At 37.7% G+C, this 18336-nt stretch overlaps 1 protein-coding gene across 4 annotated transcripts in view; it reads left to right on the top strand.

Moving 5' to 3' along the window:
- LRRC49 (leucine rich repeat containing 49) overlaps positions 1–18336 on the top strand; it is a 162729-nt gene that overhangs the window by 44470 nt on the left and 99923 nt on the right. For 3 of the 4 annotated variants that reach the window (XM_044229963.1, XM_044229962.1, XM_044229961.1), the window contains one exon: positions 4009–4070. In XM_044229963.1, coding sequence (XP_044085898.1) covers positions 4009–4070 — 62 coding nt within the window. Of the gene's footprint in view, positions 1–3740; positions 3902–4008; positions 4071–18336 lie in introns of those variants that run through there. The other variant, XM_044229964.1, reaches the window with a different exon arrangement.

Below are 18336 nucleotides of genomic sequence, written 5' to 3'. Positions count from 1 at the left end.
TACCCTAAAGTTCATGACCTGAGCCAAAATCAAGAGTTGGATGCTTAACCATCTGAGCCACTCAAGTGCCCTGAAAATAGATATTTTTAAATGGGCATGTAAATGTGTGATTGTACTTGTTGATATGATGGCTTGCACATATAATTTCTCAAAGAATATGTTTCTATGTCAAAAGTGATGGCTTAGCTAGTAGTTATTTTGGAATTAAATCTTTTTATAAAAAGGAGTACTTTTTTTGCTTTTTTTCAAACTTATTCAGTGCTTAATAAATCTCTTTTCAGTTCTCAAAATAATTACTCTATATGTTTATGTATTTACTTTTATTAATGACAGAATAGGTAACAAAATGAGAGTAGCTGTGATTTTTTTTTAGCCCTCTTTGTCCTACTTGATGCATGCCAAGGCCTCCATCTCTTCACCTTTCTTCCTTATTCCTCTGCAGGAAGCTACTCCAAAAATAGCTTCAGTAATAGATGTTCTACACATGGTCAGATTGCTGAATCATTTAGTTCTTTTGTGAAGTTTAAGAATATGGAAAATCGTGTCTGAGCAGAGTAGGACAAGAATGTTTCTCAAATGGCAAGTGACTGTTCTTTTGTAAAATAAAGAATTATGATCCTCTCAATAATCTGTAGTCATTTTATTTAAGTCTCATTTTAAAGGATTATATTTTTAATATAAGTATAAAATTGTTTTGAATCTTCAAAAATGTTTTGAATGTAATCTTAGAATTGTGTTTTGTTAAATATAAATTGAGACTATGAGCAGATTAATAAAACACAAAGTATAAATATTCCCTTATATGTAAATATTTTATTTTTTCTTCTTTTTTCTCATCTTAAGTATGTTAACATTGTTGTTTCTTTGCAACAGCTTCTCTGTCTGTGAAATAGTTCATGAATTTATGATATAAAAGATTGGATTGCCCAGCACAGCAACATGAGCTTTGCAAATATTGCAAATATTGGACTATGGTATTAAACCATAAGATGTCATCCTAGGATTTCTCCTAGACTCCCTCCGATGGTGGATCCCCTTCCTGGATCTTACGAATCTCCATCTTTGGTTTCCTCTCTCATATTAGAGGAGTCATCTTCCAGTGGCTTTCAATGAGTCTTTTTTTTTCAAAGAGTCTTTTCTCTTTTATCTGTGAGTAAATAACTCACAGATAATTGATATGATAAATATGTTTTCTTTTTGTCTATTGTAATGCTAGAAATTCATTACAGTGTTTATCTCAAAATCACTAGCAAGATTATAGTTGTAATTTTCTTATAGAAATGGAATTTGGAACAACAAAAATGATCATGAGTATTTTGCTTTTTAAAGTTCTGGAAGGGCTATCTACTTAACTGGTTATAGGGATTATATGTAGTTAAATTCTGAGTTGTAGTTTTTCAGTTTGTTGTAAATAGTTGACAAGAGGCTGTGTCTCATGACCCTGAGATCATGACGTGAGCCAAAAATCAAGAGTTGGACGCTTAACTGACTGAGCCACCCAGGTGTCCCTGTTGTAAATAGTTTTTATAGCTCTATCAAATAGTGACAACTAATGATTTTGAAAATTTGATAAAGACTTCTGGTAAAATTTTATTTCATGAATGAAGATAAATACAAAACATTATAATTTAATCAAATAAACTTTAAAAAACCGTTTCTCACAAATTACAGCCTGATGAAGTTTCTACTCCAATAGCAAAAACCTGTCTTGAAAGGAGTGTAGGGTGTCTGAAGGTGGTAGGCTGGACTTCAGAGAGGCAAATGTGTTTTTTTTTAAGGTGCCTTGATTTAAAGGAGATCCTGGCTGCTGCTTCTCACCTTCTCCCAGTCAGATGTCAACAAACAATGCTTGTGCCCACAAATATCACAGGTGGATTTCAGGAAGAATTTTGGGGAAAAAAACCTGAGAGTACAGAGATGGCTTTCAGTTTGCTTATGACCCATACGTTTAGAGCCCAGATAAGAAGGAAGCCACTATTTCTTTGGAAAGTAGGGCCCTGGAATAAGGTGAGACCTACCACTGGTCCATCACTCCTCCACCCCACTTCCTGTCATTTCTGGCAGTATCAGAGAAAGGAAGCTGTAGGGATGATTCAAGAAGTTGGCCAACATATAGAGCTTATCACCCACTGTGGGGAATTTGGCTGCCTTCCTGTTTTCTGCAGACTTTTTCCTTGGCCATGGTTAAAAAACTCTAAAAACCTCTTACTCAGATCTATGGAACAGGCTTTTCAAGGGTGGCCTGAGAATGGCAGTGCCAGCTGAAGGGCACACACAGCCCGTGTTCTGATCACTGGCCGCTGTATTTGTTTGACACTCTAGGGTCTGCGGGGTTAAGAAAGTGTTGGAAAATGGTGCGCAGCGAAGCTCCATGGGAGAATGTCTTAAGCCAGATTCATTTCTCCTATGCCCTCTCAAAAACCAGTGAGATATGACTGTGCTACAGTTCTATCACTTTTATATTTTCTTTGTATAACTAGCTTTCAAAAATCAATAAGTGAGGCATTTTTGGAAGCACAAGGCTTGGCTGTCATTTTAATGCAATTGTCTTAATTCTCACTAAGCTCTTGGAAATGGTAGTTTTAAAAGGGAGGAAGGAAAAGAGGGAGGAAGAAAGATAATGACTTACAAAAACAGAGAAACAAGTTTTGATTTGGGTTTAAATATTGGGCACAATAATATGTAAAATATATATACTTACATTAGCATTGTTCCAACTCCTATAACTAGGAATTATGGTGATATTGCCCTTAAAAATGAAACACATTTCTTGTACATCTGAAAATAATGTAACACTGTATGTTAATTTTGCTTCAAGAAAGAATCAGTCCTAAGCAATAACAACAACAACAATAAAAAAGCAAGCAAGCAAGCAGTGTTTCCTGAATATTTAAACTCCATATTAACAGCAGATATTTTAGCTGGGCCATCATCCAGCAAATTAAAATGAGTTTTGAAAAAATAATTAAATGAAAAGAGAGAGAAAAAAACATTTTATATGAGAAGTGCTAGTATGTAGAATTTTAACGGAGATGAAGATAACAAATCTTGTCCTGTCTCAGCCTCTAGGGCAGTATGTAATCATGGGTCACCTTTCCACCCCACTCCCATCCTGCCTGGCAGCAGCCTCCGCTGTTTACTTCTCATGTGCATAATGAGGGTTTGACTAGGTAATCAGTAAGCTTCTTAAAGTTCTGTTACCCTGGTATGTGTCAGACTTTTAAGAAATCTGTGTCTTTTTTTTTTGTTTAATGAAGTTAGTGGCTTGTATTTATCTTGTGTTTTTCTTTAGAAAGATCACCTGAGCCAAAACATCTCAACATTTGCTAAGGATAAAACTACATTTAAACAGGTGTGGTTTACTCTGGGATGCTGTACCTGAACAGGACAGGGGTGATTTCCAATTGTAAGAACGTCTGATGTTTGCTTAGATTAGAAATTGCCCTTCAGTGATGCTCCTTTTTGTTTACTGACAAAACTGCTTTTTGTTTTATGGGGGAATTGTCAGCATATTGGTTCATTTATAACGGGATGGTGAGTTTCCAAGGGTTTGAGAATAACAAGGGAAATTGCTTTGAAATTCTCAGCCCTGTTGTGAAAGCTAATTGCATACATTTAAAATTTAAAACACTCGAACAGCATCCTTTTAAAAGTGATTTTTTAACAAATGTTTGATCATACTCTATTTGTGCCACAGTTGAAATGCTGAAGTAGCATTTTGGCTTCTTTCCCAAAAGCACGCTTAAAGAGGCTAGCAGCAGCATCTCGCCCTGTTCTCCTCAGTGCTTTTTACCTTGCGAGTGCTGCAGCTCGCTCTGCGGAAGGACGGCCGCCCTCCCATTTAATCTGCAGTGGAGAAGAATGGAGCTCAATGTCTGGTAGCAAACAGTGCTCTAGCAAGGTTGGAGGAAACAGAAGGGAATATGTATTGCAACAGCTGAACAAGAAGACATGTATGATAGTTTTTTTCTTTCTGCTGATAAATTTTTGCTTTCTGTTTCCTTCTAGAGAGATGTGGATAATTTGCCCTGCCTCCAACGTCTGTTTCTCAGCTTCAACAATATCTCTACGTAAGTGGAAACTCCCAGTTTGTCATTTATTAATAACCTGGCTGTTTGGGTTTTGGTGCTTTAAAGGAGGATTGTGAGTACCTTGGAAAATCTTATTGTCCTGTAAGCTTTTCAGTTTGAAAATGGTGGGGCCATAGGACAAAGTTCTTCGTGGAAAAACAAAGCTCTGGTGCAGATGAAGACTCTAAGGCTAAAATGATGAAATTAATATAGCATGTGCTTTTTATTTAATTACACTTTAGGGTTGCTCTTTTGCAAAATGAGTCTGTGGAAATGTCAACATATATTTTGCTGTCCTTTGCTTGACACTTACTGCACCAGTGAGTTGAATTAGAATTTCTCCCATAAATTATCATCTACAATCTGTGTAGCTCCTAAGCAATTTTGATACAGCAGACTATGTTTGTCACTGAGCCTCTTGCTAATTGGGCCGTAACTTCTAACTTGCTATCCCTACTTGGAACTATTGCTGCTAAGAAACAGTATATCAGAGTCTATAAATGCATACATTTTGTTTTCCAAAGATCTGAAACGTATCGTTTTTTACAATGTGATGCTGTCTCATTCAGTGTCAATGTGGAAGATTTCAGAACTAGAGCACAGAGACAGGCAGTCAGGCTTTTCGAAGCAAAAGGACCTCTACTCCTTCCCTCACTCTTTCCTTCTCCTCTTTTCCCCCAGCCACTCAGTTTGAATTATGCTTTGTAACTGCCCTCTGTTCTTTAGTTTCACTTCAAGGCTGTACTTTGCACCAGCTTTTGTAAGAATGTAAGAACTTAAGTATAAAAGAGTTCAGAACACGTATCTTCCTGAGCTCAAGGTCTGTGCTTCTGAAAATTAAGTACCAGTTTAGGGGCACCTGGCTGGCTCAGTCAGTAGAGCATGTGACTCTCAACCTCAGGGTCATGAGTTCAGGTCTCCCACACTGGGCATAGAGTTTACTTAAAATAAATAAATAAATCTTAAAAAAAAAAAAAACACAACAGGTTTTTTTTTTGTGCATTGCATTTTTTTGTTCACATATTTTTCCTCCCCTATCAGATTTAAGTGCTAACTCCATATCTCTGTGCTATCTCTAAAAGCTAGAGACTAAATCCAGAAAGTGAACTTTGCATATAACATTATTTCAAAGAAAATACCCTCACTCTGTTTTTCTTTTCTCTTCTGTGGAAAAAAATATTGAAGTTTTCCGAAGGGAAAACTTTATGGTGAGTGCTGTTCCAGTGGTCTTTCCATCTTGTTGGGGAGGTGGGATCTATTTTCAATGACATTGATAGGGACATTTAATTTTTTTTTTTTAGGGAAGTTCTACCTAAAGACCATTACCAAGTATTTTGAGAAGATAGTTTCTCATCCTCACAATATTTGCTGTTTAAGGTGCTGGAAACCCTTGGATTCCCCCAGCTTATGGTAGAATGCATTACTTTTGCTTCTTGCCTTGATTGTGGGGTGTATTTAAAGAGACATACAGGTTTGGGTATATCAGGGCAATGATGTTCCCACATCCCCAGGATACTTGAACTTACGAACTCTGCCTCTGTGTGGAGTTGGTTTGAATTGCTTATATATAGGAAATTTTCTTCCCAACTTGGGAAGGACTTTGACCCACCCAGAAAAGTAAAGATATGATTAATGGGATTAATATTGGTAACTTTCTTTTTAAAAAAATATTTTTAGTTTTATTTTAGCCATGGTAGGTTTTCTTTGAGCTGTGAAATCCATGCTACTTGGTAATAAACCTATAGGTTCAATATACTACTTTGTAAGTTGGACCTCTGATTTTCATATACCCCAAATCAATGATCTTTTGTGCCTTAAAGGGAAAAATTACCAGAGATAAGTTGTATCTGTCACATATATAATATATCCTTTTATCATTGTCACATGGTCCTTAAGGAATATTTGCTTTGTAGGGGCAATTAAAGCTAATCAGTGCCACGTGCTTCACTGTCCTCCTCCCTCTCTTATAACTTTCTTTAAAAAGCATGATTTCCCAAGAAATTGAGCTAGTGGTGAGTCAACAATTTTAGTAGTTTCATTTTCTTACTGATTGCTTTCTCTGTGTTTCTACATAGGCTTAGCCCTTTACCTTACTCTAGTAATTCTAGTTCATCTGCTTTTGAGGCTCAGTACATTTTCTGTCATGTTTTTGGCCTGAGAGATGGTATATAGATTAGATTTGATCTGCTGGGGGAAAAAATGTCGGAGAGTACAAGCCTCGAAGACATTTCTGTTGGCTTTACTCAAGACACAAACACGCTGGGCATCGGATGATTTGAAGTGGTAACTACAGTATCTTTTCTGGACCCCCAAGTCCTGCTATAGTCTGTCTGGTTTTAGTTTGGTGGTGCAGGAGTGACAGAGGTCAAGAAGAGTAGAAGCAGCAGCATAAAGCTGGAAATACCTTTTAGGACTCCCTCTGGGAAACTCACAGATAATATTCAGCCAACGAAAACATCCAATTAATTGTATATCCATTTCGGGGAGACAATTATGTATTGACTGTTATATAGTAGGGCTTCCTAGCTTTTGACCAAATGGTTGGAATCTTAGAGGGCTATTTGCATAAACTACTAGGTACCTGGTCAAAATTCAGAAAGTTCCAAAATTCAATGGCACCCTACTGAATACAAAGAATTCCAACATGGGTTAAAAAAGGTACCTAGATTTAATGTCATGTGTACAGAACCCCTGTTGTACATTCTCCTGCAGCTATTAGAACAGTGCATTTGCCACCAGTAGGCATGCAAGATGAAGATAATGACCAACATGTATCTACGTCTGTGTGTCTGAATAGAACCAGTGCTTCTGAAGTTAGAATAGCACTCAGAGTCGAGGAAGGCAGAGACACAGATAGACCATTATTATGCAGTGAGTTAAACTTAGTTGTGGTGATCTGTGGGCATATCAGAAAATATAAATCAGCCTGAGGAAGGGAAGCAAAGGAAGCCTTCCCAGAAGGAAATCATACCTAGACCTAGCACTAAGGGAAGAGTAGACCTGAGTAGAGGAAAGTGTCCTTGGACATTCCTGGTGGCAGACACATTGTATATCCATTTCGGGGAGAGAGGCAGAAGGCTCAAGGTGGGCTCACTCCGTCTACCCTCTCTGAACCTGCAGTGAGGTCCTTGCTCTCCTTTCCTCCCTCCCTGCCTGGGCCCTCCTCCAGACCACAGAACACTGGAGGGATCTGCCAAAGTACATTTTATGATGATCACCCGGGGATCTGTTATATCTAATTCATTCTTCAGACATGGTCATTCCATTATTCAGCTCTTCTTCTGAGGTACTCTTTGTCTGGTTGATTTGTTTTTATTTGTTCTCATGATATTAATTTCCAAGTAGTCTGATTGCATTTTTTTTTTAATGGCTTATTCTTAGTTTACGGATGATAGAAAGTTTTCTTTGACTTCTAGAATTTACATTTTCCCCTCAGAGTTAATCCTCTATTTGTTCTCCAAACAAAACCAAACAAACAAAAATGCTCTTTCTTTTTATTTTCTTTATTTCTTTGGTTTTTGGATGGCAGTTCATATTTAAAAATGAGAGTCTAGATGGATTTGTTTTATCAGCCATGGTTAAAAAAACCCACCGTAAATGCAAATTGAGCCTAGGATCTCTGCAGAAGACATAGGGTAGGGAGGAGGGAGGCTATCAACCCAGTTGGACTTTCCTTTATGATCTGCACAAGAAACTTGCCTTCTGGAAATGGAGGCTTCTCTTTCATTTTCGCCATCAGAACTGACCCAGAACACGGCCTTTCCTCTCTCATCATGTTCAACCTTAGGACAGTTCACAAGGCAGCTACTCTGAGAATGAGATGCTGGGAAACTGTTACCAAAGCCTTCACTAATTACCGGACAACTGACCCACATCCGCTGCCACCACTTGCTGCCTCTGATCTAGGGAATATTCTAAGGTTCTGCTGGCAACCCTTACAATGTAAATGATCCTGTTCATTTCAGGATTTTAGCAATTTGGGGTTTTACTGATTCTATCTGCTTTATATCTTCCAGAAATTCCTTAGTGTTCTGGTCTGCTGATGGAACTCTTCCTGGTTTTTTAGTACTTCTATGGATATTTTCATACTTTTATGTTCATTCATTTCAAAGAGATTTTTGAGAGGGTGGAGAGAGGTAAGTGCATGTGCTCAGGCAGCTTCTCATAACTGTCTTTTCTTTGAGTGATTTTCCCCAAATAGACTACACATAAAAATATCTTTGGAAGCTTTAAAAATACATAGTCACTGGATCACTACTGGGTGATCTGCTCTGGCAGATTTGGAGTGGAGCCAGGGATCTGTAATTTTTTAAGGCTGCTCAGAGTATTCCAATGTGCAACTCAGTGCTGGATTTGAGAACCAGTGAGACATGGCACCCCAAAATGAGAATGTGTGTGAACATAGGCATCACGCAAAATTTCCCTTCATGAGGAAAAGCTTTATGGACAAAAATATTTGTCAGGGATAAAGTCAGTATTCGTGATCCTCAGGAGATAGTTCATGAGCTTCAGTCTAAAACTGTAGTATTCCTTCAGCTTCCTCTCTTCTGCTAAGACTGTCGCAGGGCCGTGTTCTTCATTACAAGATTAAGTTGAAATCAGTTCTTCTCTCCAGTCTCCCTCTCCTTTCATTTTCTTTTCTTTTCTTTTCTTTTTTTTTTTTTAGATTTTATTTATTTACCTGACAGACAGAGATCACAAGTAGACAGAGAGGCAGGCAGAGAGAGAGGGGGAAGCAGGCTCCCTGCTGAGCAGAGAGACCGATGCGGTGCTCGATCCCAGGACCCTGAGATCATGACCTGAGCCGAAAGCAGAGGCTTAACCCACTGAGCCACCCAGGTGCCCCTCCTTTCATTTTCCAATGTAGAAAGTTTTTACAAGCTTTTGAAACAAACAAATGAAAAACAAAAAGGAAGAAAGGTTGATAATTCTAATATCTTGATTGCCAAAAAGGAAATGGTTGCTTTTGCTTCTAGGAGGGGAATTCTGTATCAGTGGGAAAGGAGTCAGATACTTAGTGAGGATCAAATAGGATCTCTTGGTCTTGTGTATCCTTTTTTTAAGACTGTGATAAAATACATACACATGTCCCATCTTAATCATGGTTAAGTATACAGTGCGGTATATACACTCATATTATTGTGTAGCCAATCTCCAGAACTTCATCTTGTAAAACTGAAACTCTGTACCCATTTAAACAACACTTCTCCTTTCTCCCCTCCCCCAGCGCTGGCAACCACCATTCTGTTTTCTGTTTCTGCGAATGAGATTGCCCTAGATACCTAATATAAGTGAAATCGTACCGTATTTGACTGTTTTTGTCTGGCTTATTTCACTTGCATGATGTCCTCAAAGTTCATCCTTGCTGTAGCATTTGTCAAAATGTCCTTCCTTTTTATTATTCTTGAGGTAGTTTCGAACATATCAGAAGAGGGAACTTGAAGAATGAGCCATGCCTGCCTCTCCATCCTCACTGCCTTCCCGTAGTGCTCTAGACTCCTGTTCCACTGAGCATCCTTAAATGCATGCTGCCCCTCTCCCACACGTATCTATTTGTATCTACCGTGGCTTCTGGCAATAACACTTTTCTACCTGCTTGTTGCCTGAATAATTCCTGATCTTCTTTAGATTGGAGATTAAATGATACCAAGGGTTCTCAAACTGTAATATGCCCAAGAATTATCTGGACAGCCTGCTAAAATGTCCATCTGGGCCCATCTTCCATGGATTCTAATTCAGTAGTTTTAGGTGGGCTTAGGAATTTGCATTTTAGCAAATGATGTAGCGGACTTAAAAATACCATTGGTCTGTGTTTTTCAGTCTTTGGGTCAAAATCCATTACAGGGATCCTAAAATCCATCTTGTGGTTAAGGCTAGGAAAATAAAAATGGGATAGAAAATATCAGTTTGTCTCGCATTTTCAGGACAAGAAATGTTCCAGTTTTAATGACTATGGGTATGTCTATGCATGAGTTTGTGTTGTACATTATTTTACTATAGGTACATGGGGACTGGGTTACAGTGTAAATGTATTTCTCAGTATGGATTGAGTTTACAAAGTTTGAGCAATACTATGGGGTCTTGCTACACAATTAACTTAGTTTTCTGTACTTCTACAATTATTATAGTTCCATAGTTTATTAAACTTTCTTTTTATTTACTTATTTTTTAAAATTTATTCACTTTAGAAAGAGAGAAAGAGGGCACGAATGGGAGGGGCAGAGGGAGAGGGAGAGAAACTCTCAGGCAGACTCCAAGCTAAGCTTAGAGTCTGACCCAGGGCTCTGTATCATGACCCAGAGATCACGACCTGAGCTATAACCAAGAGTCTGACACTCAACCAGCTGCGCCACCCAGGTGCCCCTGAACTTTCTTTTGAAATTGTTCTCTCTGCTAGACTGTAAACTTGACAAAGGCAGGCACATATTTAAAGTGCTCACTGCAGTCTTTCCAGCACCTACTATGTAAATATTATTATTATTATTTTTTAAAGATTTTATTTATTTATTTGACAGAGAGAGATCATAAGTAGGCAGTGAGGCAAGCAGGGGGCGGGGGAAGCAGGCTCCCTGCCAAGCAGAGAGCCTGATGCGGGGCTCAATCCCAGGACCCTGGGATCATGACCCGAGCCGAAGGCAGAGGCTTAACCCACTGAGCCACCCAGGGGTCCCAATAATATTATTATTTTATCAAAAAAAATTTCAAGAAGAATTAGTTTAATCTCTCAAGTAGAAATATTTTTCTCTGTGGTTTCAGAACTTTTTTTTTTTTAAGATTTTATTTATTTATTTATTTGACAGAGAGAGGAGATCACAGTAGGCAGAGAGGCAGGCAGAGAGAGAGGGGGAAGCAGGTTCCCTGCTGAGCAGAGAGCCCAATGCGGGGCTCCATCCCAGGACCCTGAGATCATGACCTGAGCTGAAGGCAGAGGCTTAACCCACTGAGCCACCCAGGCGCCCCTCAGAACTTGTTTTGGTGGGTCCTCTTTCATGCCATTACCAAGTCATTTGGATTATGATTAATGCCTGGACAGGTGAGGTTTAAAAGCTTATGTGATCAGAGTTCTCTTCACAGTTGTTTCTGGCTTCTAGGTCAATCTGTTGATTTGTCAATAAAGATCTTGCCCAGAATTTCTAGATTAGAGGAGTATCTGTAGAACCTTGTTGGTAGACGGATTATATCAAGGTAGGGTCATGAGTCAATGACACCCATCATTGGCCCAAGGGTATGGGCAAGAAAGAGTTGCAGTATCTGTAGGGTATTTGAAAACAATAATAAAACTGAACAACAAAAACTGAATAATAAAAAACTGCTTGTGTGAGCCTCTTGTACCTCCTCCTTTCTCTTATTAAGATGATGCTCTTTGGACTCTGCTTTCTCTTTATGATGTCACTGAAAATTTTAAGCTAGGATTCCATTTTCTTTTGGGGGGCGAGAATACTGTTACAAGTTCTCTAATGATCTCTTTTACTAACTGTATGACTAAAGGTCACCAGACTACAAGCTTTTGGGTGTGACTTCTCCTTCATTATGATTCTCTAGAACAAGGGTATCCTCCAGGCGATTTTCAAAATTTGTGAAAAATGGTTCGTAATTTTACCTTTATTAGGAAATCATTCTCTTTGCATTTTTTTTCCAAGCTCTATTTCAACTTGGCTAGGCACAGCGTATGAATTATATATCCAGGAAGAAACCAAGTGAGAGAAACTCAGACTACTCTGCAGTTGTCTCTTTTAGTGCCAGTTGATATTTTAAGGAGGAAATTATTTCACTGACCTTCAGAATATATTAGGAGTTGTTAGGAACTCAGGTTGTTACATAAAGTGTTCCTATAGCTGAGGCTTGACTCTCCTTGTGCCTTCCAGGATTAGAGGTGTTGCTTATGTCATTTTGGCTTGAAGGAAATTAATTTTTCTTTGTTCTAGTATCCAGCAAACTGTTAAAATGGCTTCACATTTTTCCCCCTTTCTGGCTCAAATTAGCAGATAACCAATGATAGGCCAATCTTCTTACTGACTGAATAAAATAGAAATCAACAGAATACCATGGAAACCAATTATTGACAGACCTTTTCTGACAGCCTACTAGGAAAAGTTTTAAATTTAAGAAATGACTGCATACGTGCGAAGGAGATTTCTTATTTCATTCCTCTTCGGGGTGTTTGCCTGATGGCTGACATGTGATTCACCTTCACACAAACATTTAATTGCATTTTTCTAAATGTGAAGGCATCATCTAAAGAGGACCTACAAAAAAGTTCTAAAAATAGAGGCTCCTTTCCTTTCCTTTCCCTTTCCCTTCCCCTTTCCCTTTCTCTTTCCGCTTTTCTTCCCTCCCCTCCTCTACCTTCCCTTCCCCTCCCTTCCCTTCCCTCCTCCTCCCTTCTCTTCCTTTTTCTTTTCTTTTCCTTTCATTGCTGTTTTACTTCTCTGCAGTGAGCAAAATCCCTAGGGTGTGCCAAGGCATAGTCCCTTAGCGTCTGATCCTCAAGTCTTGCTGCAGCTTTTCAGTCCTTTCAGAAAAAAAAAAGGGTGAACAAAAGTCCACAATTAATGACTGGTTCCATCACTTCAGAAAAACAGACTTGTTGTAAGATAAATTCGTTTTATAATGTTTTGAGTTGACATAATTATTGGATCTAAATTTATTTAGAGCATATTATTTTATATAATCTCCCATGTATACCTTATTTCAATATTGCCTTATTATAGGTGACTTTTCCATTTAGATATCAGAAGTAGAAATTATTTTAAAATACCATAGAATATAAAAATGTTTAAAATGGATCTACAGCATTTTCTTCATTGTTTTTAGGACATTTAGTTTGTTAGATAACCATGTTGTTTGTAATACTGTGCATTCTAATATAAAGTCTGTTTGAATTTTTTCTACCCTAAGCAAAGGATTATAGTTAGTTGGTTTTCCTAATTTTAAATTTTTTTGCTATAGTCAAAATGACTTTTTCTTTATATCGGTTCTAAGTATTGATTGATCTCATGGTAGACGGATTAGTGCCTTACAGGTGGAAGATTAACATCATAATACCATGTAGTCTTATCACTGGCAGTATTATTGAACATATTGGAGATTTTTTTTCACTTAGGGGAACTAACATTACTGCCGTTCACACATTGACATTGTAAGATTATCCCATCAGTGTTCTTTAGGTAAGGGAGGATTAGAAAACAGTCTTTTTTATATAGGCCTTATATACCTTTATAGTATTTTGTACGGTTATAAATTCTATCTTTTTTTGCTAAAAGCAGTATTTTTAAGTAAACAGAGAACATTTGCTTTATATCTTCTTTGTTGCCGTTCTTCTTTTTTCTTGTAACTTTTTTACTTGTTTAAGTAAATGCCTAGACTTTCTCTGCACCCAGTCTCGATCTTGTTTAAGTAAATGCCTGGACTAATCTATACATTAGTATAGGGCTTGAACTCTGGGGCTTGAACTCATGGGGCTTGAACTCACAATCCCAGGATCAAGAGTCACACACTCTTCCAGCTAAGCCAGCTGGGTGCCCCTGCTTTATATCTGGTCACCTGCTACATTGCATGTAAATTTTACTGCCAAGGGAAAATTACTTAAGTGACATAAATAGAGATTAAAGGCTTCATTCAGGTGTGTTGTCAGGAGCACCTGAACACCAGGTGACTCTCCAACTGAAGCAGGATCAGAGACTGTGTACGACTGGAAAGGTGACTATGGGATCTTGCCGTTCTACCACACGCAGCAGTTCTCCACTTCACTCTCTGCTAGTGCTTGGGAGTTGTCCTTTTTTCTCATGCCTCTTGCTTGAAGACTCCGTAACAGGATGTGTTTTCTGAGGACTAGTTTTGCAAGCCTTGTGTTTTATTGAAGAGTCTGACCTCATAGACAGGGGTGGTGGTTAGTAAAAAAGAAAGAAAAGGGGGCAAGGTACAAGGCAGTAGAGAAACCCTTTATATGTTTGTGGTAATTATTCCTTTTGAATTACCTTTGAAGGAGGCAAAGGTAGAAAAAAATCAAGTGAATAGCAGTTCCTTTTTATTAGTAGTACAGCCTCATGTTATTATTTTATTTGTATCAGCATCCATAATCACTTACAGCATCAATTATGAGGTGCAAAAATACATGCTGTCATGGATTTTATTTATAACATTATGAAAAAACTTCACTGGGAGTTTTCCACATACTTACTGTCATCAGATAGTTTGATTTTTGTTAGTGTGGTGGTAATTTTTGTGTATTTGTGTGAGAGTTAGTCTCAGAGGAAGACTTCTTGAATTCCCATTAAACTAAGGCCCTGTGAGCAGACTGTGTGCACACCTCATCTCAGCCTGGGCTCACACATACACAGTTGGGAGGCTGCTAGCTATTTGGGGAAGTGAATTAATATTTTTAAAAGGATTGATGTATCAAAGGCCTTTTGGGTTTTGTTGTTGTTGTTAATATGATAGTTCTGGAAGTTGCAGGAAAATTTTTGGTGCATATTACTAAAGGTCATTTTGAGTCTTATTTATTTTTTATTTATTTTTATTTTTATTTTTTTATTTGACAGAGAGAAATAGTGAGAGAGGGAACACAAGCAGAGGGAGTGGGAAAGGGAGAAGCAGACTTCCTATAGAGAAGGGAGCCCGATGTGGGACTCGATCCCAGGACCCTGGGATCATGACCCGAGCCAAAGGCAAATGGTTAACAACTGAGCCACCGAGGCGCTCCAGTCATTTTGAGTGTTAAAATTACTTATGATTAAGTATTATTTTGGGTGGTTATTTCTAAGTTCAGAAATAAACAAGTATGACAAATGAGACCAATATATGTTTTGCGATTTCCTTTTTATTCTACAAATGTGGGTAAATACACAGTATATTCAGAAACAACTTAAGGTATAAGTAGATTAAATCCAAAATGCATTTAGAAATAAATTTAAGGTATGTAAGTCACTTCCTCTAGTGCTATTCCTTGTACTTGTCTTATAGAAATACTTCCAAAAGGGGTTTGAAGTAGTTTCCTAATAAAAATCCCAAATTTAGGGAACGTCAACATTTAAAACAAAAGTAAATGAACAGATATGGAAAGGACTGAACACACTGATCAGTTCACTTTAGGGGGAAGAAAAAAGTGCAAAATTAATTATGCCAGAACCCCAAATGCCTACTTCTACCTGGAGGAAATTCTGTTAATCCTTTATTATCCAATCCACATCCCAAACAAGGAGAATTGTTTCCTTTTTCTGATATAGAATTCTATGACATTTCTTGAATACTGGAATAACTGTTTTTATATGTGTCCTCTTAGGCCACATTTCACTTATCTTTGTACTGGTCATATTTCCCACATTGTAGGCATATAATCATTATTGTTTTATTTAATGACTAAATAGAACCCAAATCTGAAGCTGATGTGTTCCAATATTCATAGATAATTCTTAACACCCCCATTCAGTATGAGGACTCAGTTCACAGCTGCTTCATCATGGCTGTCCCCTGGGATGTAGATGGCTAAAAAGTAAATAAGAGAAGAAAGCCAATTTGAGATTATTTTTTACAAGAATACGATGATTAGTAACATCTGTCACAAGATATTCCAGCCCAAAGCCTGTCTTAGGTGATTTAAGATTCCAGTGAGATACTTTTTAAAAATTTGAGTTGATTCAAAGTTGCTTCTTCAGAAAAACTGAGACTTTGTTTGAGGAAGTTCCCAAATCATCTGGTACAAAAATAAGATAGCGTTCTATTTGAGCTATCAAATATGATTTGATATAAATCAAATTTTGATTTTCATATAAATATGAAATATATAGAAATACATATACTAAATATAGATAGAAATATATATGTGAAATATATATATGGAATCTCTAGAAATATACATGAAATATACTGATATGTGCAAGTGAAATGCAGAAATATGTTATTACTAATCTTGGGGCTTGTAGAGGAGCTGCTTTCACAGCCATACCTCTTCTCTAGAGAGAGAAGGAGAGAGAGAGAAAGAAAGAGAAAACTCCTTCATCAATTACCCTTGGAATGTAAACAAATGACTCCAAATTTTATTATTTTTTGAAATGTGAATGCATAGCTCCGGGAGATAGATTTCTTTATCATTCCAGAGTTATTTATCTACATAATCATCCTTGAACCCAGGTGCCAACATTCTTTTCTCAGAAAACCCTGGCCTTACAGAAACATGAGCATCTTCACATTGTTTCTCCTTGTAGAGTAGTCCTACACCCACAGCATAGCCTTTGTGGGGCCTTAGCTGTATAACCTGAGTGTTCTGTGAGGTCTTTTCACTGTGTCTGGTTGAAACCCCAGTGTGTCCCAACTCCACACAGCCTTATAGGTACTCTTTTCATCTTACAGCCCCTCAAGAGTTATATTTTGCTGGGCTTCCTGGAGCCTCACCCTGTGGTGGTTCTTCCTAATATTCAGCCAAATACTTAAATGACCCCTCTGCAAATTTCTAGAGTTTCTCTTCTACATAGCTCCTGCTTCTCCCTGAAAATTCCAGCAGCCTCAACAGACCCAATCTCTGACCTCTGTTTCATCCATCCAGTGAAACCTCTGTTCTCTTTTTGACTCCACTTCCCTGTGCTAGGATCTGGAAAGTGCCTCCAGGCAGAAAGCCAAGATAAATGTGGCTTTCTTGTTTTTCTCTTCTCCAAGGATCCATAGCCCTTCCTGTCTGATGTTCAGTGTTTGCTTCATATATTTTGTCCAGTTTCATAGTTGTTTATATTGGGAGAGTGAGTCTCATACCGTCATTGCCAAATTGCAAGTTCTTTCTATCAGTTTTTCAAATTATCATGCTATGCATCATCTTTGCAGTCTGTCTGGTACCTAAAGGATATGAATTCCCTTTAAATTAACAATACTATGTCCCTGTAGCTGGGAACCAATTACATAATCTAATCCTGAGTTGACAGGTGTACAATTTCTCGGAAAGGACTTCTTTCCTGATATTTAAAATGAACAGTTTAGAAATGGGCAAAAAATAGATTTCTTTAACTTCTTTAAACTGCACTCTAGTGTCATGTTATTTGATCAGAAAACTTCATGCTCTCTCTTTATTACTTTATCTTCCTGTAGAAATAGTTTCAAAAACTATGGTTTAGCTGACTCTAATCTTTACTGAAAAGACTGAGGAAGGAACTAATTAACCAGAAAACTGGCTGGTGAAAGACACAGTTCAGCATAGATTTTATCATGGGTCAGAGTGAAAAGGAAATACTACAGATGTATGATTAAATTATTAGGATACTTTTTCATGTGTACACACAATAATTATGTCTACATTTAGTCATTCTTGATTCCATGTCTGAGATTGCAAGATCAATGTCATTTTCAAAAGAAAAATATTTTCCCTATTTGTGATGGAAAAATACAGGTGATTTAAAAGCCGCATTAAATTAAGAATAAATTTATAAGGAATGTCTATTTCTAGGGAAGCTGCTGACTTTCATTGTTTGAAGAGGTAATTGGTAATCATACTCTTTCTCTTTTGCTCTAAGTTTTGAATTAATTGAAAGAGGTAGGAGTCAGACAAATGGAGTACAAGTTAGTGGAATGTGGTTTAGATATACATCTACGATAAGGCTTCCTAATACACCTGTCCTGAGTTGGTGGTTTGACCCACTCTGCCACTGGCAGAGGAATTGGAAAATTGAGAGCAACCCTTCTAGTAGTGGTGGAGCTGAAGAGAACACCCCCATCCTGGAGACTGGGTGGCCTGAAAGAGAATCCACGATTATTATGAAATGCACTCTGGAGTCTACCTTTTAGAAAATGTGTGTGTGTGTGTGTGTGTGTGTGTGTGTGTGTGTGAGAGAGAGAGAGAGAGAGAATTTATTATCAAATGGATTGAATTCGTTGCTTTCTCCATATTAGTTTTTAGTATTAAAGATGACTTTTATGAAGGGCTGAAATGTAACTTGGTTAGGAAGGATAATTATTGCTTGATCTTGAAAGTCTGGATTTCTAATCAAGCTTTGGTTAAAGATGGAAGCTATTTAACCCTTTAAGAAATCTTATTTATAGCCAAAGAAGGGAGAAGGGAGTTGGGGGTTGGGATTCCCTCTAAATAAGGAGGATACTTTTGAACTCTTGCCTTGAAGGGAAGTCAGTTAGTTAGGTTGGTTTGTCCTGGGCACATAAAAAAGTATCACAGTGACTTATAGTTCAAAACTGTCAACTGATCTCTGAGAGTTTTTTCTGGTAAAACTTCCTTCTTATAGTTTAAAAAGAAATTGACAATGTCCCTTGCGGACTTCATGTTAAGGAC

The sequence above is a fragment of the Neovison vison genome, chromosome 13 (genome assembly GCF_020171115.1).
Source record: "Neovison vison isolate M4711 chromosome 13, ASM_NN_V1, whole genome shotgun sequence".
NCBI classification, from domain to species: domain Eukaryota; kingdom Metazoa; phylum Chordata; class Mammalia; order Carnivora; family Mustelidae; genus Neogale; species Neogale vison.
This window is presented reverse-complemented; position numbering and strand designations above follow the sequence as displayed.